This window comes from Polistes dominula, unplaced genomic scaffold, assembly GCF_049000335.1.
Source record: "Polistes dominula isolate Pdom_NZ unplaced genomic scaffold, Pdom_raw_medaka contig_73, whole genome shotgun sequence".
NCBI lineage: Eukaryota > Metazoa > Arthropoda > Insecta > Hymenoptera > Vespidae > Polistes > Polistes dominula.
The window spans coordinates 5,063,676-5,090,225 of NW_028300951.1; the positions used below are offsets into that span (position 1 = coordinate 5,063,676).

At 27.5% G+C, this 26,550-nt stretch overlaps 3 protein-coding genes across 7 annotated transcripts; all 3 read right to left on the reverse strand.

Moving 5' to 3' along the window:
* Positions 1-5,212: 5,212 nt before the first annotated feature.
* On the reverse strand, positions 5,213-15,324 carry LOC107063914 (peptide transporter family 1). 3 transcript variants are annotated; one of them, XM_015316074.2, is made up of 11 exons: positions 14,684-15,324; positions 13,973-14,155; positions 12,964-13,004; positions 8,981-9,059; positions 8,658-8,886; positions 8,003-8,277; positions 7,794-7,876; positions 7,180-7,593; positions 6,845-7,070; positions 6,138-6,751; positions 5,213-6,034 (listed from the first exon to the last, which is right to left on the reverse strand). In XM_015316074.2, the coding sequence occupies exons 2-11, from the start codon at positions 14,010-14,012 to the stop codon at positions 5,864-5,866; spliced, it is 2,172 nt and encodes a 723-aa protein (XP_015171560.2). In that variant the 5' UTR covers positions 14,013-14,155; positions 14,684-15,324; the 3' UTR covers positions 5,213-5,863. The 3 variants fall into 3 exon arrangements, with proteins under 3 accessions (XP_015171560.2, XP_015171558.2, XP_015171561.2); XM_015316072.2 differs by lacking the exons at positions 12,964-13,004; positions 13,973-14,155; positions 14,684-15,324 and adding an exon at positions 10,171-10,767; XM_015316075.2 differs by lacking the exons at positions 12,964-13,004; positions 13,973-14,155; positions 14,684-15,324 and adding an exon at positions 10,151-10,758.
* Positions 15,325-15,473: 149 nt separating this feature from the next.
* Positions 15,474-21,981, reverse strand: LOC107063913 (aminopeptidase A). 2 transcript variants are annotated; one of them, XM_089172337.1, is made up of 16 exons: positions 21,761-21,981; positions 20,397-20,732; positions 19,200-19,608; positions 18,965-19,112; positions 18,608-18,878; positions 18,345-18,515; positions 18,157-18,254; positions 17,802-17,936; positions 17,412-17,710; positions 17,248-17,333; positions 17,060-17,187; positions 16,774-16,977; positions 16,609-16,688; positions 16,393-16,541; positions 16,169-16,301; positions 15,474-16,070 (listed from the first exon to the last, which is right to left on the reverse strand). In XM_089172337.1, the coding sequence occupies exons 2-16, from the start codon at positions 20,602-20,604 to the stop codon at positions 15,698-15,700; spliced, it is 2,892 nt and encodes a 963-aa protein (XP_089028463.1). In that variant the 5' UTR covers positions 20,605-20,732; positions 21,761-21,981; the 3' UTR covers positions 15,474-15,697. The 2 variants fall into 2 exon arrangements, with proteins under 2 accessions (XP_089028463.1, XP_015171557.2); XM_015316071.2 differs by lacking the exon at positions 21,761-21,981 and adding an exon at positions 21,394-21,664.
* Positions 21,982-23,044: 1,063 nt separating this feature from the next.
* LOC107063916 (acyl-CoA Delta-9 desaturase) lies at positions 23,045-26,473 on the reverse strand. 2 transcript variants are annotated; one of them, XM_015316079.2, is made up of 6 exons: positions 26,332-26,473; positions 25,841-26,012; positions 25,516-25,646; positions 24,953-25,158; positions 24,675-24,857; positions 23,045-24,461 (listed from the first exon to the last, which is right to left on the reverse strand). In XM_015316079.2, the coding sequence occupies exons 2-6, from the start codon at positions 25,983-25,985 to the stop codon at positions 24,104-24,106; spliced, it is 1,023 nt and encodes a 340-aa protein (XP_015171565.2). In that variant the 5' UTR covers positions 25,986-26,012; positions 26,332-26,473; the 3' UTR covers positions 23,045-24,103. The 2 variants fall into 2 exon arrangements, with proteins under 2 accessions (XP_015171565.2, XP_015171566.2); XM_015316080.2 differs by having other exon boundaries at positions 26,118-26,424.
* Positions 26,474-26,550: the final 77 nt, after the last annotated feature.

A 26,550-nucleotide genomic window follows, 5' to 3' on the forward strand; every position in this document is an offset into this window, starting at 1 on the left:
GAAGTGCAACAGAAAGAGAAAGCAAGAAAGAAAGAAAATGAATACAAACATTCGACTTCTAGGTAGTCATAAATGTGTTTATATATTTCTAGGAAATTCTCGAGACGAAAATAAAAAAGAAACAGCCGAAAACAAAAGAAAACAACAGAGTACCGAGCACTGAGCATCGAATACCCGAGTACTCCCGAGCACCCGAGTACCCCCGAGCACCGAGTACCGAGCACCGAGAGTTCGGCACTACCAAGGTTAAACGTAGTAATGTATCTCTTTCCCCTTCCGTCTTTCGACACGTTAAGATCGTCAAAAGTAACTACACAGTAAATTATTGAATAATTTTATTTCTAACCTTATCGTGTAAATTTTAATACTTTAAAAAGATTTCATTAGATTGAATGGTATAAAAAACGATGTACTTTTTAGATTACACTTTATTGAATTATATTTAACATTGATTCTTTATGATATAGTATCTTATAACGTGTGTTCTGCCTTCAGGAATGATTTACAGGAAATATTGTAATATAGTCTTTAGTATGTTTCAGCTTTTCAGACTTTTTATTTCATTTTATTTTATACGTCGTCATCCTAAGGGTAGGATACCCATCCTGCAGTCATCAACGAAGACTAAAAGTAAGTATATTTTACTGTCAAACATTTCTATAATAATTTCAATTGATTTTTATTACAACAATGATATTAATTGTTCTTTTTCTTGTTATGTTTCAGAAAATCATTGCAATCGAGCGCGTAGGCAATGAGGTTTTCGTGTGTAGCATCGTGTTAAAATAAAATATAAAAAAGTCGACAAGTAGATTCAGTGTTGATCGTCGCATGTTAAAGTTTCGTTTGCTCGGTTAAGAAACTCGCAAGTTTCTTTTATTCAGTTTAAACATGTGCTCATCGTCATCCTAAGGGTAGGAGACCCATCGTGCATTCATCAATGAAGAAAAAACGTAAGTCAATTTTTGTATTAAACATTTTCTCAATAACTATAGTAATTTTTATATAACAATGATTTATATAATTTTATTTTTATTTGTGTTTCAGATCATCGTTGGAATGGTATTCACATTTTATTAATTAAATTCATTTAGAAATTCGTTTAACACTAGATTTGTTCACTATTTTTTAAACATTTACAAACATTGTTTAAATGAAAAAGTAGGTAGAGGAAAGGAATTAATATCTATGTATATTTCATTACAGCATTAAAAATTAACATATATTTAAAAAATAATAATATTTCTATTTTATATACATATGTAGAAAAAAAGTTTAAAATGAATCAAATTTTCTCAGTTGATAAATCTAGTGTTAATTGAATTAATTGCATGTAATGCAGTTTTATAGTCATTATTTGTGCATTGTCATCGTCATCCTAAGGATAGAAGACCCATTGTGCATTCATCAATAAAGATTTAAAGTGAGTATATTTTTTTATTAAATAATTCTTTAAAAATTTTAATGATTTTCTGTAATAGTAATGATATTAATAGTATTGTTTTTTATTTCAGTTTCAGATTGCAATCGTGCACGACCGGGATGCAATGTGAAGTGACCGGGAGTGAAATTTTTGTTCTTGCATATGACTGCGAGCAATGCAGTCTTTGAATTAGTTGTAAAATCAGTGATCGGGCGAGTAATAAGTTAAAATCAAACGCGAATTATAGAGTCAGTGTTGTTCGTCGTATAATAAAATTTCGGATTCGCGATAAGAAACTCATCTATAGTTTCTTATTTTCGTTTATACCGCGTTTTTAGATTCACGCGAGGTGCATCACCATGGTGCAATAGAGCTGCATCTCATTGGAATGCATTGTAAGTATTCATTTTTATTTACATTTTATTCGATTTTATTTTAACATGATTTTGGATAATATTCCAGATAACTTATCGTTTTGTCTATTTTATTTTACAGATATAACCATGGATTCTCTTCCTTTCAAAGATGTTGAATGAATTCTTCGATGGATCTTTGATGAATCTTCGATGGACTTTTGATGGTACAATACTTGCTGCGAAGTAGGAGTGTTTTGGAGCCATCGCAGAACTTCTTAAACCGTGAGTTTTTATTTAAAGTCCCTCCAGTGCTCAATCATGCCGAGGATAAAAGGTCCAAATCGGCACGAGTTACTGGTTGTAATTATTTAAATAAATTATTGACGAGCACATGAGTAATTCCTTTTTAGGAGTTACTCATGAAAATTGTATATTTTATTGTATGTTTTATTATTAGTTTAGGATAGGTTTTCTTGTCTCATCGGTTAAATTCATTTAATTAATAATGCAATTAATAAATGCACTCTCTTTTTATTACGTGTTTTCTTCGTGGTCAATAGTGATGAAATTGAGCATTAATTTACTCGTTTTCGTCCAGAAAAGTATGTAATAAATGTCTTACATGCATTGCTTCGTACATAGTTTATCTAATCGAGAATAATCTATTGATATTAAATAAATAATATATACTTCGATATTGTTAATAAATGAGCAAGAAGACAAACCAAATTCGCGAACGGATAGATTCTGGCAATTAAGTGGTGGCTCAAAGCCCAGTTCTTTCATTAGAACAGCCATTTTATGAAAGAATCGTCCGAGGTTTGCAAAAAATATCCATCATCACCGTAGAGTCTTTTAATACATCCTTACCTCGAAACTATAATTGTTTCATATGGGGTAACTTTTTTTTCATTCGCTTGTTTAAGTCATTATTCACCAAATGACTTGTAGAGTCCTTAGCCCGTTTAGATGAATTTTTATTAAAATCTTTTGATATATTTATATATGTGTTAATCATATTTTTTAGATCAGGATTTTCAGCTTCTAATATACTAATCTCCCGTTTCTCCCCCCCCATACTTTCTGCGTTCTCATCTATGCGTGTGCCCAGGTGTTACACGTATGGGTGAGAAACAGTTAGCGTGGGTTTAGTTTTAGTTTGTTCCCCTATTGGCGGCTGTTATTGTGCTAGTGATTGCACGATGTACTTTACACCTGTGTGTGCGTATTAGGTAGTGTGTATTGTACATCGTTTCGCGATATTTTTTATTCATTTAATACATCCTTAACACTAGATTGCCCGAGATTTCTTGTATAGCTATATTGCCCAAAAACAGTCAAAATGACTGCATTGTGAAAAAATAACTAATGTGTAAACAAATTTGTTTAAAATTAATTTTTAATATTTCTTATATTATTTACAGTTATACAACAAGTTATTAGTAAATATTAACAATAAAAACCAAATTCTAAGAAATTGTGTCATTATATACATAATTGTTTTTCTAATTGAAAATAAAAAACAGTCAAAATGACTGCCTTGGGCAATCTAGTGTTAAATACTTAAAGCATTACTTCTACATATCTATCTTCATTCTTATATTTATATTAAATATTTCTAATTTTTTTTATAATCGTTTGCATAGTAGAGTTACTGCATTTATTTGTGGAAACTTTGATATACTTGTATATTACTAGTATGCATATAAATATACTAGTGTATACTTGTATTTTTGCTTTAGTTATTTATGCAATAATCATTAGCCTTGGCAGTCGATTACAGCAGAACGTACGTATACCCATTAGCATATAAGTTAAGAAAACGTGGTTGAACTAGGGTGTCGGAGGTGCCCCGGGGCATGCTCTCTAGTTTAGGCTTTTGCACCCTGGTGGTATGTGTGAGAACCGTGGAGTGAGTGGATGGGTATGTATGGTTTTTCTTAAAATGGGTAAAAATATGGATAATAGGCAGGCAGGTAGCATACTTCTCTGAATGAATGTGAAAACTTTAATTTTAAGTAGGTAGGATCCAGGAAAGGCATTAGACTTCTTGCTTTCACTTCGGAGTGGAAATTCCGCCTCCTGGTTTATGCAGAATTGTTACAAAATTTGATCATCTCATTCTATTATGCTTGATTTTTTAATTTATTTTGTGACTATTCTGTGATCTTTATGTATCATGTATCATGATTCAAAGGTATTTGCAACCATTTGAAAGATTTATTTCTACTTCAATTTTATCTCGAACGAGTTAAAGTCGAATCAAATTCGCAAATTCTTTGATGCATTTGATACTTAGTTGTATGTATTTCAGGATTAGCACTTCGCACTATCGCGATTTCTTCTTACAGTTAAAAATATTTGATATAGTTAAATATAACAAATTAAAAAAATGAAGGTATTGCAAGAAAATGCATTACATTTATTGCACTATTTATTTCAATTTGATTTTATTATTCGACGTTAAAAAGTGCGAAGTGTTTTTAGGTCATCGAGGGAAATTATTATCTGCTTGGACATTCGAATAAATATTCTCGTGTATGGTCAATAAACTCAAAGTTCATTGATGATCCACGAGAAATGTAAATTAGCAAAATACGAGTTTATTTGCAAAATTAGTATGAGAGATCTTATCTTGCTCGCGCATAGAAAATGTCCAAATGCAGTTTTCAAGGAATGAAGAAAGAAGAGGCTAAAAGCTGAAGAGGCCCCCACTTAATTGTGGCTGAAGAGGGCAACTACAGGCGACTGAATTATTTTCAAAGGTTCTACATCATGTTCGAACCTTTCGAGAATAGTTCTTTAGTCATATTTTATATTTTATTTTATTATTTCTTTGCTCGTCATTAATTTGTAGTTGTAATTGGAGATGATGGACCATTCCATCTCCTTGGGACACCAATTTCGTGTCTATATCGTCAAAGAGATGCATATGTGTTTAGTTAATTAGAGTCATCAACATTAAACATTTCCTCACTATTAAATTTTGAAGCTTAATTAACATTCAGTAAATATTAATGTAATTTTTCTTCTCTTATTTCGTCTTTAAGATTTTGTTTATGTAATCGTATTTTATATTAAATTTGTAATTTTTTATTTGTATATAATGCAGTTTAAAAGTACTTTATTATAATTAATAAATTATTTTTCTTTTTTCTGTAATTTATTATGTTCCCCCTCTTTTTTTATTTATATTTTTTGTAAATGTAAAATCACGCGTTTAAATTTAATTTCATTGCAACAATAAATAGATATTTGATAAAAATAAATAGAGAATTGAATTAAAAAGTGCATCTGCGAATTGGACGATTCATATGTCAGGCTATTGTATCTCACTTGATTCTATAATTAATATAGTTTTCTTTGTGTTACAGGTGATCATCGTTGGATTTACTATACCAATTACCATCAATAATTATTCTGAAAAATATAATTCGAATATTTGAAAAATTTTATTTCTCGTTATTTATAATTTAAGAGACAGGAAATACTTATAAATTTTACGATAGAACACAATCCCATTTCGAATTCCTAATTTTATATCAAGTATCATGCCATTTTTTTATTTCATATTTTACCCACACGTTTCTCTATTCATTCTACATTTCATTCTTCATTCTATTTATATATACATAATTTTGTAGAAATTAATTATTTTATAATGTTTTTTAATATCTCTTATATTTTTATAGGTACTAGAATTTAATAAAAAAAAAAAATCGTTGTAAAACTTAATTTACATTTTATTTTGTTATGATAAGATTAATTCTAATGTACGTGTAATCATCGATTTTTAAATAATTTTTATATATCAACTTTCTTTCTACTTTTCCCTATTCCTCTTGGGAAAAGAATTTCCCTACATAGATTGTCAAAAAATTACGTAATACGTAATATTTACGATTATATAAAAAGGTACGATTATAATCGTTGTCATTGTCGATGCAACATACAACACAACAACTTTGTAACAAAAACATCATGTAACGATATATATATATATATCTTCATATGTTTTATCATTCAACGTAAAAGTTGAAAACGAGTATAAGTTTCATTATTTTAAAGATTTATTGTGTATGTTTCATTGTTCGTCATCTTTGTACGATTGATTAATCGTTCCATTTTTTTCTTCCAATACGATATCTTCCCCATCTGTTTCAGGTACATCCGTATATTTATAAAACAGTGTCATTATGCTAAATAATATCATGAACGCAAACATCAAACCTGCGAATAGGAAGAATTCGTAAACCTGCAACATAATTTTCGCATTAAAAAAAGAAAAAAATAACAATAGACATCTATAAATTAAAAATAGTACACATTGTTTTTTAACATGTATCTAGATAGCTCACCTGCCTATTGAAGAATGATACCTTTGCGATAATAACAACAATAAGATTGCCGAAAGCTACTGTAAGTAACCAAGAAGATTGCATTAAGGATTTCATGCTAGGAGGTGATTGTGTAAATGCAAATTCTAATCCAGTTACTGAAAATAATACTTCTGCCATAGTTATGACAATGTATTGTGGTAATAGCCACATCAAATGCATGGAATTAGGAGGTGTTACAGTAATAATCGATATTTCCGTTTTTTGTATTTCTGGTATGTCGTAGCCAATAATAGTGTATACTCCGCCTAATTTAAAATCCTTATTTGATAATAATTTCTTTTTATTAAAATATATATCATATTTATCTGGCGTAACTTCATCTAATGACGTATCCTTGAAAATTGTTTTATTTAATTTAATAACTTCAACGAGCTTCGAATCTTTATAAAAGTTCAAGCTAGATTCGTAACTTTTTATTGATTCTGGAGATAAATAAATAAGACTATGAACTATAGGAAGACCTTTTTTTGGTTTTTCAATTCCGCCATTGAAGCCATTTTGGACTCCATTTGGTGTTATAGCAAACGATATTGCTTTAGCATTGGGTATCGTGAGATTACGCGAGATTATATCTGTAGTGAAATTAAAAATTTGTTATTACTTTCTTTTTCTTTTTCCTTTTTTTAACATAAATTTTTAATTCAACAACATGAACTGATTATTACCATTATTCTGATTATTGATGAACTTTCCCGCAATGCACTCCGCCATATAAAAGGTGCATTCTAAATTAGCATCGCCATTAGTAGTATCGATGTTTATGTCTTTCCAATAATCTAGACCATCAATATCGTAATTTTTATCGTTGATTTTTATCGGTATTTTACAATTCATGGTATTGAAAATTCTTATTTGGGCCACTCCTTCTGTAGGCAATATTGGATATGTTTTCTAAAAAAACCAATCATCAAAATTCAATGAAATAAAAATAATAATAGTAGTAGAAGTAGTAATTGAAAATGAAAATTATATATATATATATATATATATAATTACTTGCCTCAAGTTGTAATTCAACAATAGCAGATATAACGAAAGATAATGCAGCCAATAAACCACCAATTGTAAGTTTCTTTAATGGCGTATTAAGTAGACGAATTTTGGCAAATACTGGATAAATGCAAATCTCGAAGATGGGAATGAAAATCACAACCAGAAGTGGATTAAATACTTGCATCTGATCTGGTTGTATCAAAAAATTACCGATTTCACCATCCATTCTCGATGCTTGGATCGTCCATCTCGATCCTTGTTGATCGAAAAGTGCCCAAAAGATTGGCAAAGGTAGAAACATCTTTAATACTCTTAAAGAATCTTTGATATCGTCGACTAATTGTTGACCATATTTGTCTGCTGCATAATCAAGCCAATGATCCATCTTTTCCTTTGATTTTATCTTCCTCTTAATAGCGTACTAAAATTTTGGTTTTTTTATTTAAAACGATTTATCAATACATTTTTTTTAAACACAAAATTTATGATACGCAAATAAAATCAGTTTATTTATATTATTATATTAATATATATATAATACTATTAAATATTACATTATCTCATAATTATTGTTATTTTTGTTAAAAAAAGAAAAAAATGTAAATTATTTATTTAACTTACGCAGATGCATTTGGAAACGTCGACAACGACATTGCCTTTGAGATCAACTATTTTGTACAACGGTTTACCAACTGCGAATATCACTGTAAAACAAAAATTCGTGTTTTAAAGATTTTTTATCCTCCTACCTTTTCTTTTTTTCATTTTTTCTTTCTTCTTCTTATTATTTTAGTATTTCTTTTTTTCTTTAATTTAAATATGATTATTACCGATCGATATAGACATCAATATAGCTGGTATTAGAAAAGACAAAGAGTAACATGTTTTCTCGCCAAAGCATGTCACGCTGCTTCGTAATATTGGTGTAAGAAAACTAGATATCAATGAGCCCGAATTTATTGAGAAATAAAATACGGAAAAGAAATTAGAAAGTTGTTGTTCCTGTTGCGGTAATACAAATTGATCTCCACCAAATGCTGCTACACAAGGTTTTATACCACCGGAACCAACAGCAATTAGAAACAAACCTAGTAACGCAATTTCCCTGAAATTTGGTTAGATTTTAATTAGAAAAAAGATATATATTTTGTTCTATAAAATAAATAAGATATAAATAATAACGATTAGAGATGTACGGTGACTGGAACAAAATTAAAAAAAAAAAAGAATTATTTATTACATATACAGTTCTTCAAATCAATTCAATTATATTTTTAAAACATAAATCCTTAACGCAAATTGAAAAAGAAAAATGTATGATGAACGTCGTTTCTTAACAAATTATAACATTTTTGTTTTCCCTGTCGATTCTCGAAATATGCAAAGAATGTGCTTAGAGAATGTATGATTAAAAATAGTTTTTTTTTCTTTTTTTCGAGTCACCGTAAAAATCATTAAATAATGCATATTACAAATATTATTAACCTTGGTGGTATTCCTATCGACGGTACAGCGCTTAAGGCTAATAAAAATTGTCCCACAGCATAGATTATACTAATATAGAATATTGTACGGAATTTTCCTAATATGGAATCAGCTAGTATGCCTCCGAATAATGGAAAAAAATAAACAAACATAGAGAAGACATGGTAGATGACGGTCGAAGTGCTAGCATCGTAATTCAAAGTATTTGCAAGATATAACGTAAGGACCGCTGAAATTAATATCAAATTAAGTATGTATTTAAATACAAACAAAAAAAATAACAAAAACAAGAAAAAATAAAATAAAAATAATACGAGACTTACTACGCATTCCATAAAAAGAAAATCTCTCGCAGAATTCATTGCTGATGATGAAAAATACGGACTTTGGATATTTGAGTTTCTGCAATAATATCAAAAAAATTAAAGTATTATTTATAATGTAAAAAAAAAAATAAAAGAAAGGAACGTTATATTATCTCCTCAACAATTCTCGTTGTATTAACGTTTTCTTTTAACTCAGAAGAAACAAGTTACTTGCATTATAGTGTATGTGTGGTAGATATTCTTCAAATTACAGTTAATAATCATCGTTTATGTTTAAATGCTCGCGCTTGTAGCCTATTGATTATGTAACTATTCGTCGGTAATTAACCTCGTTAATTTCGTAATATTATGAGTAATCGTAGAAGTATACATAACAAAAAAAAATAATAACAACGTGATCATGCGTAATTCATTGATTCACACGATTAATAAATAAATTTTTAACAAACAGTTTTATATAAAAAAAACAGTTTTATCTTTAACTGTAATTAAACGTTATCCATATATGACACAACGCTAACCTATAGTGTATATACATATATATATATATATATATATATATATATATATATATATATATATATTATATTATATATTATATTATATATTATATAAACAAATTTTTTTTTTAAATATAAATGAAATTTTGTCGTAATTTGTTTGTCAATCGTAATTAATTTGTTTCAGTTAAATTATCTCGTTCGTTTATATGACGTATGTAAAATTTTAGTAATAAAAAGTAAAATAAAAAAAAGGAAAAGAAATAACGGCTGAACTAATAATAAAATGTTATTTTTAAACGTTACAAGGATATGTTTTCTTATTCTTTTTGTACATAGATATATTTTATAACTTCATTTCAGATTATTTTCTTGTTATTATAGCGTAAAAGATCGACCAATTAAATGAATTTAATATCAACGCATTGAAACGAAGTAATTTTTTAAAAGAGAAAATGAAAAAGAAAAGATAAAAGAAAAGGTGAAAGTACAAATGTTCAATGAATACGAGCGACTATGTATCGTTCATGATTTCACAATAATTTAGTGAACATATAAAATTTTCAAATAATATGTCAGATTCAAATTATCGAAAGGAAAATATTTAAAAAAAATACAAAAGTAAACCACGAAAATATAATGATTTCAAAAATCTTGATGATCATACCTGTTTCGTACTCATCTTACCGATCTATATTTATCTTGATAAGTAAATTGAAAAAAGTATATCGACAAATCGTAATATACTTTGACATAACAGTACACATAGAAACACGCGTCACACATTAACTATAATACACAAAAAATTGACGTCACTCATGTAAATTCAACAGTTTGTTCACTTTTACGTTCGATTCTTATCGGTATCGTTGTGCATATTTTAATCACTAATACTACTACTACTATTATGATTACATCAACTATTAATGAGCTACTTTTATTTTTATTTTTATTTCTTTTTTATTTTTTTCTCGATCATTTGCGATCTAGCGCACGCGCGTTACAATCTCCTCGGGACGACAATTCATTCGTCTTATTTCTCTTACGTCTAAGAACAGAATGAAAACAAGAAACTGGATCGATGGTCAAACGTTCGGATTCGTGTGTCTCCATTCCTTTCTAAAAGAAACAAATAAGAATAAAGAAAACTCGTCGGGGAACCATCAATAGAGATGGTGATTTGAAAATCCTCTTTGCTCGTTCTACTTTAAAATATATTAGTACAGGTACTAACTTTTATTTTTCAATTCAATTTTTTTGTTCTTTATTTTTATCTTTCTTTTTCTCATTATGTTCGTTTTTTTCTTTATCTTTTTTTTTTATCATTTTGGATAAAAAATTAAAAAAAAAAGAAAGAATTTAAAAAGAAAAACAAATATTTTAAATAAAATATTAAAATATTACCTTGTGTTATTAGCCGATTCGTTATATAAGTGAAAAATGAAAATGAAAGGAAAGACGGAATTATATAATCGAAAGATAATATTACTATTCGAGGTTATTTTATTCATATTTATAATACAAAACGTCATTTTTTCTGGTTTTTCCAACTAACGTTATTTATTTCTGAATAAAAAAAGTTAATTGTCTTTCGATGTAGACATTTTCTTTTGCTAGTACGTTAAATACTATAGTAATTTTGATCGATATTTTTGGTGATATAAGATTTATTAATCTACAGTGATCACACGTGCAGAAATCATTTTTTTTTTTTTAATTTTCTCTAATAAAATGTTTAAAATTCTTATTGGATAGATATATAGAGCAATTCATTAAACTAACGAAGGACATAGAAGTAATACCAAAAATGCAATATGAATTCTTTTATCATTTTTTATCGACAGTTTTTAGAAAAAAATGTAATGTTTATTATTATTATTGTTATTATTATTATTGGGTATATAAAAGAGATAAGTAGGCTAGTGAATAAGATAAAGAATAAGTGTTACGCGTGATATAACACAAGAATATATTCTAACATTATGATTGTATAAATGAGAAACAAAAGATGAACACGTTTTGCAAGATTATATGCGCGTATAAACGATTATAAGGTAATAATAAACGAGATATAACAAATAATTTATTCGTTTTAAATTACTTCACGAGTTAACCAGTTAAAGTGAATATATATCTTGAATTTTTGCTTAATCATTTTCACTTAAGACCCATCAAAATTATCTAGACAATAAATAAACGAATTCTTCATCGTATTAATTGTAAGTTTTAAAAAATAATTCAATAATACAAGAGTACCTGAATCGAAGAATTGTTTTTTCTTTTTTCTTTTCTTTTCGAGCATGATCAACTCAATCATTCAAATATGTGTTTTGAAAACAATTGTATCCTGTCACGTAATGATATACATTTTGTAGATTCAATTAATCTTATGTGATTAAAATTGATAAATATTTATATAGTTTTAATTGTGCTTGTTTTTCATTAGACTTGTAAGCAAAGATATATAAAGTCAATATTATATCAAAATTATATTGTAAAACTCATCACATATCACACATAAATATTTATTAAATTTATTTATTATATAAATAGCTATCTTTTCTTTTTAAAGTTATTTTATATTTTTAATCATTTTTATTTACAAAAAAAAAATGCAGTTTCTTTATAATTCTTAATATATTTTGTACAACAACAATTGGTTTCTTTAAATTTATATAAGATTTTAGAATTATTTGATCGGTTTATGAAACAAAGTTATTTCATCTTAATAATTATCAGAAAATTTTAAAAACTAATTTCTACATATACCTGCGTCACAAGTCGTGAATACCGTTAAACGCGACGTGCAATCTTTACAAATGATTGTTGACCTGAATATTTTTCTTCGTTTACTTGATACATCGTTTGATTATGGAAGATTAACCGCAAAACATATAAATGTTTCTGCGCAATTTCATGTACAATCTCGTGGGTATAAACATAATATAAAATAAAATAAAGAATCCTTCCCATGTATCCCGAAAGGGAATCATTATTTTGAATAAAAAGAAATAAAATAAAATAAAATAAAGAACAAAAACGCGATAATAATTTTGTTGAAAGCATTACAATGAAAGTTTCCGTTAAATACAATCCTTTCGATTTCTCAAGTTCGTAAAGATATCTCTTTTTTTTTTTTATCTACCGATTTCACTTTCTCATTTGAATGCATTTATCGTTCCTCTAAGGTTTGTAGAATAATCGGGGACAATTTTGCTATTATGAATATTTCATATTAATATAGTTAATTAAAAAAAAATGTTATTGTACTTTTGTATCAAAATTATATATTAATACTGTATAATTAACAATTTCTATTAATATCAATTCAATAAGTATCAATAATTATCGAAAACGATAAACTTATATTGCATCTATAAAATTAATAAAAAAATTAGCTTTTACAAAAAATAAAATTAAAAAAAAAGATAACTTAAAACGATTCTTCAATTTTGTTACTATAACAACACGTTTACTCACTTTTTCGGTTGTTTCAACATCGCTATGTCTATCTGGATGATCTAAAAAGAGACAAATGATTATATAAAGAAATTGAATAGCTAAAATGATAAATCACTTTCACAAATATTTTCACAGTTATATTAATCATTCGTGAATAAATATTAATGAATGTATGCGAGTGTCAATGTCACTAGCAATAGTTCTTTATATTTAGGTCAGCATGTAATTACGTTTTGACGGCTTTCTAAACGAATTGATCGATTTATCAAAAGCTTTATTAAATCCTTAGTTGATAAGTCTTTTCCTGTTTACTTTATGCGTATCTTCGAACGATATGTGAAATTATAATTTATCGAATGTTTGAAATTAAAAAAAAAAAAAAAAACTGCTAAATTATGATAAAATAAAATTGATGAACAACTGTCAAATCTTTCAATGAAGAAATAAGCCAATGAACATTAAAATCGATAAGGAATTATAAAATAATCTTGATTAAAATAAAATATGTATGTAAAATTATTTTATATTATTTTTTATCACTCATATGATTAGGATATAAATATTAATATATACAGAGGGAGCAGATATTCTTATTTTAATAAATATAATTGCTTTAATAATAATAATAATAATAATAACAAAAAAATACCAAAGGCTAACGAAACAAAAATTATTTGTTTTTTTTTTTTTTTTTTTTTTTTATTTAAAGGAGATGCAATTACATAAATATATAAATTTAAAATAATAAAGTTGAGCTCTCTCGAAATGATTTATTTGAAGAATGCATCGTTGTTGAGATATTTACGTAGCCCAATTTTAAAAATGTATCATATATTCACGTATATAAAAATATTTAAAAAGTAATATGTAGATAATAATAGGTAAACAAATATATTATAAGTATTCAACGAATAAATAGTAAACATAATCAATTGTAAGTAAAAGATAAGATCGAGATGGTGTAAGAAACAGTTTCGTATGAAAGAAAGAATAATCGTAAAATGATAGAATATACAAAAGAATGTACCTTGAATCTCGTTTTCCGAAAGTTTCCTTTCCTCTGTCATCTTTAATGATTTAATATTTTCACTATTCGATCGATTTTTCCACACCGTCTAATTTCCTTAACCACGTCTTCTTCATACAATAATATATCTCAGACTAATCTTCTTTTGAATCACGATATCATTTTGTGACTATCTCATCTTATCTATTGAAATACGTAGAATAGCAGTTAATTTTGACAAATGAATTTATCAGAAATAGGTATCTTCAATGCTAATATACTTATATATACTTAAAGATATGTATCACTATTCAATATTCTCTGACAATGAGTTATAAGTAAATTGATTTAATTAAACTTGTACGAATCCAAAAATTATTGATCGATATCTATATTTTTCTATCGGTTTGATAGTGCATATGCGTTATTTTTTATTTTGTTAACATCTATAATATGATTTATAATATGTATTATAATATTTTATTATATTTCAGTGTCGCATTAAATCTCGTTAATAAAAAAAGAACAAAATAAAAAAGAAAAACAAAAACAGTATTTAATATCTTACAAAAGTGCTGTGTGAAATTTTAATGAAATTGATTAAGGTATTAAATCAACGAAAATTTTTGTTATATTTGTATTAATTAATTTATTCCCATTAAAAAAAAAAAACTAGAAACAAGGCTAAAAAAAATTATTTTATACGAAAAGTTGTAAGGAGATAAAATTTACCCTGATGATAATTTTTAAGGTGCTTCCTACGGTCAATAGTAGAAGAATTGATAGTTTTACTTGATTGGAAAGTGAATTAAATATTATCTTCATTTTACAACTAGCTTTATAAAAACACTTTTTTTTCTTTAAGATGTACGATAAAATAACATTGTTATAATATGGTTAGCGATAATTCACAAGATATATTAATCCTCTCAGTATCTTTTTAATAATAATTTTTTTTACTCCCACCCCTGTTCTTACGGATAACAATTAGAAAATTATTTCAATTCAAGAAATGCGTTAATATCTCGACAAACAAGCTCCGGACATTTTGTTGCAAGTGTGCTTCATTTTGGTCTTACGTCGCCAACAATTATAGTTCAACGATTATCTTGCAAAAAATATATCGTAAAATAGATAATTATTATCAAGTAATTTTCAAGACAAAATGAACGATTTGATAAAAATAATAATATCGTGTACTTTGTAACAAAGTTTCTTCTAATCTTATTTAAAGTAATTGAGGATTCACCGCAGAAGTAAGGAATCTCTTATGTGATTTTGTATTTCTGTCATCGATAAATAACATATTATTTTTTCAACAATTAACATTGTTGTGCGATCGAGAAACATCTTCGAACTTTTATTATTAATTATAATAGATTATGATAATTTATATTTGATTATCGAAGATAGATTTGATATAATGTATTTTCATTTGATAGAATCTTTGAACTAATTTTAGACGGGCTTAAAAACAAAAACATTTAGATTAATGAGTTTGAGAGTAGAAGAATTAATGAAATTTTTTTCTATATGAATTAAAAATCTTTATTTTTTTTTGTCAACTTACTCATTGCATATATTTCGTCATAAATGCTAATTTATCGATTTAATTAATATACAAACAGTCGGGTATTTATAAACATTCTCATAAGTTTCTTTCATCGTTAAAAATTATTTTTCGCATAAGAATATATTGGTAATGTCATTTTGTATTCTAACAATGTTATATTTTGATCAATCATATTAATTGCTGGAATGTGAATTCAACCAATTTTCGAGCTTGTCTGTATTCTTTTTTAACCATTTGATATTATTCTGTACTGTTTCCAATGCTTTAGCTCTGCTCGATACACCAGCACCGGCTTCAGGATATTTTTCGAAAAATGCTTTCATCTCATTCAATTTCGTTTCTGTAGCAAATGTTTTAGTTATTCCAGGTATAAGTTGTCCAAGATATCGATCGTTCAAAGTGTATCTTTGAACTAAAAACTCCCAATTTCCTCTGACCCAATCCCAGACGAGAGAGGTACCAACAGGATTATTCGAAATTGCCGTTAAACAAGAAAAGAAATCTTGTGCACGAACGTAATTTTCATTCTTCGCTATGTTAATAAATCTAATGAAAAATAAAAATATGAAATAATATATCAAATATTCTCAATAAGTATTAATATATAATAAATATTGTTTATTTTATACAAGGAAATTACTAACTTGCTCAAAAGCCAACTTTCTCGTATTCCCGTTAATCCGCGCATCAATTTAAGTTTTTCAGCCGAATCTGTTTCCATGACAAATTTGTCGAACATAATATTCCATTCAGCTTCAGTACCAGCATAATTTAGGCCTGTAACGATATTCAAATAGAAGTTATTACGTTTCAAATGATCGAGGCTAATCTTTATTATTAAAATAATTTAATTGGTAGAGATATTAACCATAATAATAAATCAATCCTCGAATATCTGGATGTGGACGAACATCTCTTGGATCGTTTATCCATTTTTTAAATATTTCAGATGCTTCTTCTAAACATTCTATATGGCCTACCGAACAAGCCAGGTCTAACACTATCGAACGAAGTCTTCTGTAAATTTGATTTAGTTATTTCAATAAGATATAAATTAATAAATAAGTATGTCTTTTTTTCTTACAACATAGCGTGATCTTCTGTACTATCTATACGCCACGTTACATCGTGATAAACGCTGTCAACTAAGTTTCTTACATAGGACTGTAAAAATATAAATTATTAAATACGTTAATATATTATCTGGAATATTTGTATATACGTATATGCATATGTATAATTATACGACCTTAAAAACAGTAGATAAATTGGTTGACGATAAAAATTGATCTATGGCCAATAAATTTTTGGATGCCACCGTCCAAGGAATAGCACTAGTTTCTCGTGGAAGATATGCAGTCATATTCATAGCAATGCCATAATCAAGTTCACCAGCAGAGGCTAAACTAAATACTTCTTCCAAGAGATGAGCTCTATCTGATACAGATAATCTCTGTAAACGTCAACATATATTCATTTTTCAGAAATTCCTAAATTACAAATATATATACTAATACACGAAGCCGCATATTTACCGTTTTATAGTATTTGAGAAGATTAATCAAATTTTCCCATTCCGCTGTATCATAATTAACACGATAATAACCAATTTGATCTTTATTAAATTTAATCCAATCAACAGGTTCGTTTAACTCGATTACCACTGAAAATGATATTATCTTAACATTTAATTAAAATAAGATCAATTTTAATGTATACTTACGATTAGTTGCATTATTATCGAACCAGACTAAAGTTGGGTCTGATGTTTTATTAGTAATGTAAGTAATAGGTATTATCCATTTATAGCTAAAAAGATAATGTATAAATTAATCATTGCTTTAGATTATTAATACATTAGCATAATTTGGATTGAATTCTACTAACCCGTAATCTGATTCCGAAGGATCTATCTGAGCATCTGGATCGGCTAAGAAACGTTTTTGCGTTAAGATATATTTGTTTTCAGTCTTGTGAACATTAACAACAGGAAAACCATTTTGTCTAGTCCAGGTATCCATAATTTTCGTCACGTTTATTTCTGTTCCAACTTGATTTTGCACCATTGTCCAGAGATCAGACGTCTCCGCGTTATGATAGTCGAACTCATTCAGATACATTCTAATACCGTCATAAAATTTATATTCACCAATAAAATTTTCCATCATACGTATTACGGATGATCCCTAGTAAGAAAGTGAATAACAATTCGAGTAAAATATCGATTTATTTATTTATAAATAAACACATAAATAATAATTTTGTACGTTAATTTACCTTTCTATAAGAAATATCATCGAAAATTGATGTGATTTCGTCAGGATTGTTAACAGTTTGAATGATTGGATGTGTACTCAATTTGGCATCTGTAATGAAGACCAAATGTATTTGGTCGAGGAGAAATTCTTCCATCTGAAAATTCACTTCTTTTTTAATATGATATCTTCGTAATTGATAGAATAATTATAATGATCGTATTTAATTGATTGGATGACAATTTTGATCTTATGAACATTATACGAATCATAATCGTGAATAATAATGTTTAGTTTTCTTGTAGTATTTTTTTTTGTTTTTCAATCTTTCTTTACATTGATGCAATTTTATTAATTTATATTTTATCGGTACTGACCAATCCCCAATCGGGAAGTATGGCATCTGCACTTTTGTATTGCATGAACGAGGCAAAACCTTCGTTTAACCATAAATCGTTCCACCATTTCATTGTAACTGAATAGAAAAAAAAAACAAATATTATTATTAATCACAATTTGTATTTCACAATATTTTCATTTGTGAGAGTTTCATTATAACATTTACCTAGATTACCAAACCACATATGTGCCAATTCATGGCTGATTACAGTGACGATGTCGTGCATATCTCGAGTAGAACTTGTTTGATTATCGTAAAGTAATCTAGCTTCTCTGAACGTTACAATACCCCAATTTTCCATCGCACCAGAAACAAAATCTGGTATCGCAACCATATCTGTCAAATTAATATTTCAATGTAATAACGTATGTCTCTTAAAAATTAAACAAACAATTAATAAAAAGTTGATTTAATTAAACGTTATTTACCAAGCTTAGGCAATGGATAATCTATACGGAATAAATTGATATAATAATCTATTATATCGACACCAATATTAAGAGCAAACAATCCTTTTTCTTTTTGAGCTCTGGTAGTGTATACGCTAACGGGAAATTCACGGCCACCGAAACCTATAGCTTGTTTTGTAACAGCTACGAAATCACTGATTATGAAGCAACTTAAATAAGTCGACATGGGTACGCTTTTAGTAAAAACAACTGTGGTGAGTCCAGGACTTGGTTGATTAACAAGAGTTTCCTATAAATATATATGTATATAATCGAGATTAAAATAATATAAGAGTAAATTCGTAAAACAAATAACAAAATTATTCTTGATATTACCTTGACATCCATATTGGAAAGTGCATTATAACAATCGTCGGTAGGACGAACTAATTTAACTGAAAATTCAGCTTTGAACGAAGGCTCGTCGAAACAAGGAAACGCTCTTCTCGCATAAGTTGGTTCAAATTTGGAAGTAGCTATGTGTCTAAGAAAACAAAAATGTCATCAGTACATTATTCGCGATCAATCGTTAAATTATTAAATTCATATTTGAGATGTTGTTTTTTGTTACCTGGTTCTATTCTTCTCGTCCTTGTATTTGCTTGAATAGAAGCCGACTATTTTGTCCGGCTCTAAAGCTCCATTAAATTCGATAGATAGATTATAAAGTCCCGAATTGATTTCTTTTTTTATTGGAATAACAAGCATCTCGTATTTCTCAACCGTAAATGAAGGTAACAATTCGATTTCATAATTCTCTTCGCGATCGTAAGTTTTCAATTCTATATGAGTAATATTGAGATCTTTTTGATGAAGAGCTATTTGACCCCTTTTGTCCAGGACATCTATTAGGATCGTAACTTTACCCATGAAAGTACCATTGGTAAGATCGGGATATAAATAAATATCATAATGAATAGGTTTGACTTCCTTCGGTAGTCTAAAATTGTAATCGTCCTGGTTCATATTGGTAATTGGAACTGTAAATAAAGATAATTATTGTAATCAATTATACAGGTTGTCCCACATAAGTCCAGTTCCCAATGAATTTAACGAACTAGTATACCATGATCTTTGGATGACTTTAAAATAAAGGGTGCTAATTAAAAAAATAAAGGTAGCCTTAGTAAATATTAAAAAAAAAAAAATTGTTTCAAACTTCTTTTTATCACAAGTCAATCAAAAACAGATCAATTTTTGTTTAAAGTATTTTTTTATCAAGTTATTGCAAGTACTTAAAAAATCGTGAAAAGAGTTATATGGGATACCCTGCATAACGATTACGTAGAATTTATTCCGATTTATGAAAAAAAAGCAAAACTTATTTTTGAAATAATAATCTGTTAAAAGAGAAAAATCGAAATTGATAGTCATCGAATAAATTCCTATCAATAAAACAAATATCCAGTCAGACTTTGAAATAAAGTCCCATCATTCCATTATATTTATTTCGTTTGAAGATTTTTCGATAAGTTCTAATTTTACGCGTTTATTATCTTTTATCATTTAATATGGTTCAATTGAAAATTTATCGAATTTCATACAAACATTTAAATCGCAGAATTTTGGGAGTTATCGTAAAATAGAATTCGTTTTGATTGGTCCTTTTGTTTACGAAGTTTATTATTTTGAATTCAAATTTATCCTAAGAATATTTAAATATCGCGCTAATACGTCAGATCCACGTGATCAGTGATAAATGCTGTTTTCACGGTTCCTCATAGGGTACTTTTAATTATTTTTAGATGAACGTTAAATTGTCTCTTACCGTTTCGATAGCTTGCAGCCTCTACGTTATGATCAAGAAAGACGACGATAGTGCCGAGAAAAGTACAGGTCACGCTTAGAATAAAACAAATGCCACAAGTAAGACAGAGAAATGCAGCACCCCTATCGCCACGGTGTTGCAACGATGTTACTGCGCCGCTACTACTTCCAACGCCACCTGTTGATCCCATTGTTAACTTGTAACCCATCAAAGTTGCATCTGCCTCGGTCGGTAATATCGACAATTTTTGTTCTTCCTTTAAATTTATTTTTATAATATTTTCTTCGCTAAACCAGGTTTAGTATCCCCTCTTCTTTATCGTAAATTATTATTTACCTATATTTGAAATTATATATAATCAAATTATTTAGTGAATCTGTCAATCCAATTGTTAAATATAAAAAAGAATGTTATATAAAATATTAATATACATATTTAGTTATTTTGATTCGAATATCATACGATCGCGTTTCTCTCGATGTTGATTATCATTGATTATCAGTTAATTAAAAATATTTATAACGCTACTAAATTATCTTGCCGACGAGATAAGTCAAAGGATATTGAAAAAAAAACCAAAAAGAAAAACTAAATAGAATAATGACCGGAGATAACTCGTTTAAGTGTACAGTATGCTGCACGTGTTGCTTTAGAATCTTAATTTAATATTTATTTTGATTTACAATAAAATTCTGACAATTGAACAAAAAAATATGAATATATCGATCATCAAAGAATACAAAAATTTTATTTAACGTCACTTTAAACAAATTTAATTTTCGGACAAAAAATATGATTCTTAATCGTTTTTCACTTTATCTTTACATTTTATAAAACATTATTCTAAGAATCATTTCGATTATTCTAATTATTTCTTAATCGATGTTTTTAACAAGATCTAACACTCAAGCGCCCTATGTAATTTTATTTCACAAAATTCTGATTACTATTACGTTCATTCAATTCTATATATTTATATGAGAGTTAAAATCCTTACACTTTTAATTTCCGCACGATCGTAAATACACTAAGCTTAACTTAATCTTATTTCTCAATGAAACCTTGCAATATTGCTTTCATATCTAGCATTTTTATTTAATAAAAGATAAGAAAAATCTACTAGCTACGATAAAAGCAATAACAATAACGTAGAATTAAGGCTTATCGTGACACGCGTTTATTTGCTGATTGTTCTCTACCGTGGCCAGTTATACTATATAACTTTCACTCGAATAGACAAATACATTCACTTGTGTTGTTATCGTTTCTTTAACTACTGTCTCTTACATCTTATGAAACAACGCGATATATATTCTCTCTTTTCTCAACGCAGGCGCAAATAGAAAATACTAATTTCTACTCACTCATTGAACATATACTAGTAGTTGGTATTCACCCATTGAAGAACATTTATTAACTGATCGAATAGTAAAACTGTGTATGAGCAGAACTTTTACTTTTCTTACTCAACCTTTGACCATCAGTAACGTGATAATTTTAAACAAAATAATATCGAACGCTATCACTATTTGAATTAATTACTTTTTCTTTAAGTATTTTTTTATTTTTTATATTTATATCCTCTGTCTCTGTACTTGCATTACTTTTTTGTAAAACACCGAAGAATTTTCAGCGAAAAGAAAAAAAATTGCATAAGTAAGTATATTTCTTACGCACGTTTAGTCAATTTAATTTAATACCGAGTAGGAACTTATGACGAAATTCGTTCTCAATTCAAGACGCGACTAGCATTCGAATTTATGCATCACTTAAATGTATTAGTCAGAACTGAATTAAAAGAAGGCTTAAAAACGTTATCATTTAGTATAACTTTAATATTCATAAAAGAGGCGACTGTGTGAATTATTTATTCAAGCATTCTTATCAATATAAATATTTGTCGTTACAATTTTATTGAAATATTGATTTAAATAACATGGTAAAGTTGCAGATATATTAACAATTACATATTTAATTAAGAAGTAGACTTATGAATAACTTATATATAGTTATTATAATAATATAGTTATATTACTTGCAATTTATATGTATAAAGAATATCGTAATATACAATTTCACATCAGTGAATATCTAAATATATATCATAAAGACAATTGAACGAATTACCATAATCGATAGACAAAAACTGGTCAAATTATAAAAACTAGTTACGTAGTAAATACTAGATCTCCTTGATAATAGAAATTGTTTTAATGTGATTTGAAAAAAATACTGTTCTTATGACTGGTAATTAAATATGTTTTATTTTTGTTCTGTTTGTAATAGTTAATTTAAAAAATGTATGCATAAAAACTCTTAAGTTTAAATTATTTATTACAATTTATGCGCAATTTGATAATATTTCTTGCTTATTAAAGTTAATTGGTCTTACGGTTTGATTCTTAGAAATTTATTACGTATATATTATATTAATTGAAATAATATATATATATATATATATATATATATATATATATATATATATATATTATTTATCAAATAACTTATATTTTTTTTATTTATCAAAGTCCTTATTTCTCCTTTTTGGTCACTTTGATTCGGATCACTTTTTCTATAACGTAATAATGTTAAAATAAAAAAAATACTTTTGAATATGTGCAAATTCTACCAACAATATGTAAGCGTGGGTAATAGTTTATCCAAAAAATAAGTATGATTTGTAAAAAACAAGAAAAACAATGTGTATATCTGCATACCTAATCGATATTTAAAAGTATAATATTTTTTTAATATAACCTTTAATCTGTCATTATTCACATATGTTTTTATGCATACATGCATAGATATGAATGTTTCAATTTCATACTTTGATACATAAAAACCAATTTCTTATGATTTATGCAAAACTAAAAAACAGAGAGAAGAAAAATACGTGTGTGCAGATCACACAAGTTAGAAGTGAAACCTTTAATAAATCAAGTTTCGACAGAATGAGACGAGTTCATAGTTATCAGGTGTAGGATAATTTATTATATAATATTATTATAATATTACTTTGTATTTTTTTCTAATTATTTATTTAATAATTATAAAAATGCGCGCCTATAAGGATGCAAATCTCCAGACACACTTTGAAAATGTTGCTTGCGAACGCCATTTGTTGGAACGGAATTTTTTCTGCCTGAAAGATAAGCAACCTGTAAAACATGAGTGTATAAACAGTTTGGACTGAAAAAAAATTCCGTCCCAACAGATGACGCTTGCAAGCAACATTTTCAATGGTGTCTGGGGGGGGGTTGCATACCTACAGGCGTAATATTTTAATAAATAATTATACAAATGTAATTTTAATTTTATAATTATTTAATGCATATTTTTAGAATAATATTTAGTATCTTATGTGAAAAGTAAATATTTAAAAATTGAAATTAATCAATGTTAGACATTTAATGATCGTCGTAAAAATAATAAAAGATTAGAAAGTTGTTTATAATTTTATTGGAGAACGATCCATGACTTAAAATCATGTGTATGTTTATGTATATGTTCTCCAACGCACCGCACAAAGATGAGATCTGAAAAAACTCAGGAAACCTTAAAAAAACTAAATTTCGAGAGAATGAGACGAGTGCAAAGTATCAAGAGTAAGATAATTGCAGAATTTATTTATTATAATATTGTTATCATATATATCATATATATCAAAAGGCACCGTCATGATTTTTTATTTCGACCGTCGGTTCGTCTTATTCGGCCTTATTAATTATCCTTGCGCTTTGAACATCTTCAGTATTGATATCTGGATCATCCCAACCCCAAATAGAATTATTATGATTGTGCTCGTGTTGATCTTTGACATTTTGATACTTTGTACCATCTCCCGTTCTACATGCACGCTTTTCAATCATTTCATGTGAGACTGTCTTGAGATCATAAGCCCAACCAATTTTAGCAAAACCATCGATAATTGCCGTTGTAAAGTTTAATTTGTAATTTCCTAACTCAGCAGCTTTGTAATCCCACGGAAATACGTGATGATAATTATGCCAACCTTCACCGAATGCAGCAATACCAACCGAATAACTGTCTGTTGGAGAAATCGTACTAGCAAAAAAGAAAAAATGATAAATATTATTTTATTAAATATTTTTTAGAGTGATACACAAGTTATTAAGATACTGAAATAGTTTTATTTTAATATATTTCGCATCACTTTTGTTTCTTTTTGTTTTAATTATAATAATATAATAGTTAATATTATCGCGTAAGCGTAGTTTAATTAATATTGTAATAAAAACCAAAATAACGTTCACATACCTATCATACGGTTTTGTACCCCAAATATGTGCAGCAGAATTTACTAGCCAGGTAATGTTTAAAGATAAGGTATATCTAAAAATCGTAAGGTACCATGAGTACATCGGACGCTCATTCCAGAAATATATAGGTATCCACGTAGGAATGATGAAACAAAATAGCGGCATAAGAATGATATAAAGTCTAGAAATAAAAAAAAAGAACAAATTGTATCGATTATTTAATATTAAAAAAAAAAAAGAAATATTTCAATATATCCGAAAGTAATTGATATTTACCTGCGTTGCCATACGACCACCGGATCTTTCTCGAGATCGCTCATATCTACCGTAGCACCTTTTTTTATAACATCGGGATGCTTTTTTAACATTAGCCAGCCGATGTGAGAGAAGAAAAATCCTCTTTTCGAGTTATGAGGATCGGCATCCGTATCAGTGAACTTGTGATGGACCCGATGATCTCTGACCCATTCGTAAATGTGATTCTGCAATATTAACAATTGCATTTACTTGTTCGCAATATTGCATAACCTTCGATCTCTAGTGCAAGTGTCATTTTCTTTTTCGATTAGCATTTCATAAGTAATAATTTAATGCCTTTGTATTGAAAGTTATTTTTCAATCAAATAAAATAATTGATTTAATTTAGATTGTTATTACTTTGTTTATAATTTGTAGTTCATATTTTTATTTAAAATCGGTATATAATATTTATTGTTATGTATAAGTATTTTTTTATTACAAATAATGTGTTTTTTGATTCAACGGAATGAAATGAACACAAGTTTTACGCGATTATTTATATTTATATTTAAAAATGTAATAAAAGTGAATGAACGTACTTGAAATGCCATAGTTTGGCAAATCATTAGTATTACTCTCATCGGCCATTTAGCTTTGTAAGATTTATGTGCCCATAATCTATGAGCACCTGCAGTAATACCGAGGGTTGTTATTGGAATTGTAATAATCACTGAAAAATTAAGTATAGAATATTATTTATTGTTCTTTTTTTGTCATACAATTTAACTTATGTATCGTTTTGTTACTATAAATGAAAATTGCAATATATCGCTGCCAATGATAATAGAATAAATCTATTATATATGACATCGTACAATTGGTAATTGCAATTAATAATTGCAATTAATAATTGCGATAACTTACTGAATATTGTAGTATAGAATTTTAGTGCGGTTAAACTTAAATATAATCCATAAAGGCTGGTTATGTGAAGATAAAGAAAATTTATTACGTTTCTCCATACAATATTCCACTTATATTTTGGTTTTATATCTTTTGATGACTTCATATTCCTGCTTCAATGAGCTTACTTATTCTGAAGGAAAATAATAATTAACGTATTAATCGGATTTCATTTGTTATTTTTATAAAAACAATTAAACCAAATTTTACGAAGCTCGTTTGTCGAAAATTTTCCTACCGATCAGATATATTGTATATTTCACAATATTCTATTTCACGTTCGTATCACATAAATACACCATTGTTTTCGATGAAATTGTAGAAATTTGTAGTCGAGATTAATACTTTACATTAACCGTGCTCGTATTGATTTAACGAATATCATGAATTAATATTTTACTGATTTGAATACAAAATATTATTTCACACGAAAGCAAAAGTCAAATTTTTACCTTGTAAATTAAAATCTTCTGTATCAGGTAGACTCGACGATAACAAAATGATCACAACAAGTAGAACTGTATTATTAAAAACTTCTTATCACTTTTGGAACATATATTTTCTTTTAAAATGAACTTCTGTATGTAATTATGTACATACGTTTATGCATAAATGTATAGATAAAAACATTTTAATTTTTAAAATAAGTAATGTTCTTAAAACTTCATGTA

Coding starts and splice junctions, on each gene's coding strand:
- LOC107063916 (XM_015316079.2), bottom strand. CDS start 25,985: ATGAAGTCATCAAAAGATATAAAACCAAAATATAAGTGGAATATTGTA. Junction 25,159..25,515: donor GCCAAACTATGGCATTTCAA/GTACGTTCATTC, acceptor TTAATATTGCAG/AATCACATTTACGAATGGGT. Junction 24,462..24,674: donor GGTACAAAACCGTATGATAG/GTATGTGAACGT, acceptor CTTTTTTGCTAG/TACGATTTCTCCAACAGACA.
- LOC107063914 (XM_015316072.2), bottom strand. CDS start 10,269: ATGTGTGACGCGTGTTTCTATGTGTACTGTTATGTCAAAGTATATTAC. Junction 9,060..10,170: donor ATCAAGATAAATATAGATCG/GTAAGATGAGTA, acceptor ATATTATTGCAG/AAACTCAAATATCCAAAGTC. Junction 8,887..8,980: donor TTCTTTTTATGGAATGCGTA/GTAAGTCTCGTA, acceptor TATTAATTTCAG/CGGTCCTTACGTTATATCTT.
- LOC107063913 (XM_089172337.1), bottom strand. CDS start 20,604: ATGGGTTACAAGTTAACAATGGGATCAACAGGTGGCGTTGGAAGTAGT. Junction 18,255..18,344: donor TATGTGGTTTGGTAATCTAG/GTAAATGTTATA, acceptor TTTTCTATTCAG/TTACAATGAAATGGTGGAAC. Junction 17,711..17,801: donor ATGATATTTCTTATAGAAAG/GTAAATTAACGT, acceptor CTTTCTTACTAG/GGATCATCCGTAATACGTAT.